At 65.6% G+C, this 549-nt stretch overlaps 1 protein-coding gene across 2 annotated transcripts in view; it reads right to left on the bottom strand.

Moving 5' to 3' along the window:
• NARF (nuclear prelamin A recognition factor) overlaps window positions 1-503 on the bottom strand; it is a 25,559-nt gene extending 25,056 nt beyond the window's left edge. Inside the window, exons 1-2 of one of the 2 annotated variants that reach the window (XM_025210180.1) lie at window positions 350-489; window positions 26-81 (exon numbers count right to left, since the gene is read on the bottom strand). Coding sequence is in view for 1 of the 2 variants with exons in the window: in XM_006028740.3 (XP_006028802.1) it covers window positions 350-376 (27 nt within the window). In the remaining variant the exon portion in view is untranslated. Of the gene's footprint in view, window positions 1-25; window positions 82-349 lie in introns of both variants that reach the window. The other variant, XM_006028740.3, reaches the window with a different exon arrangement.
• Window positions 504-549: the final 46 nt, after the last annotated feature.

The following is a 549-nucleotide window of genomic DNA, read 5'->3' on the forward strand; positions in this document are numbered from 1 at the left end:
AATGCTGATTGGGAGGTCGTCTTACATTTGAGTAAATACAACAGCAGCAAACATGCAAACACCCCACGACGCTGCGAACCACTGCACAGTGCCAGAGAGGAAAGAAAACAAGTCAAGTAAAGCTAATCCGAAACACGGCTGGCGCGCGGGGGCCTGGAGGGACGGGCACGCAGGATCCCCATGCGGGGCTGGCAGGGACAGGAGGAGGGAGCCGGCGGCCCGTGTCCCCGGGGAGGTGGCGCAGGCGCTGCAGTGCCCTGGAGCAAGCAGGAACCGGCCCCGGAGGGAGAGGGCAGCTGGGGCCCGGGAAGCGGGGAGGAGACGGAGGAAGTCACGAAACTTGGCTCACCTTCTTGGTGCAGTTTTCACACTTCATTGGCAGCTCGGCGGGCCCGGTGGCTCGGGCGGGCTGGACGCGCCAGGTACAAAGCCCCGTCACCCGGCGCGCGACCGCCCTTTGTTATGCCCGCTTCGCCCGCCCCGCCCTCTTATGGCGTCGCCCTGAGTGTCAGCAGCGAGAGCCAATCGGAGCCAGAGGCGGGGGCGGGG

This window comes from Alligator sinensis, unplaced genomic scaffold, assembly GCF_000455745.1.
Source record: "Alligator sinensis unplaced genomic scaffold, ASM45574v1 scaffold694_1, whole genome shotgun sequence".
Taxonomy (NCBI): domain Eukaryota; kingdom Metazoa; phylum Chordata; order Crocodylia; family Alligatoridae; genus Alligator; species Alligator sinensis.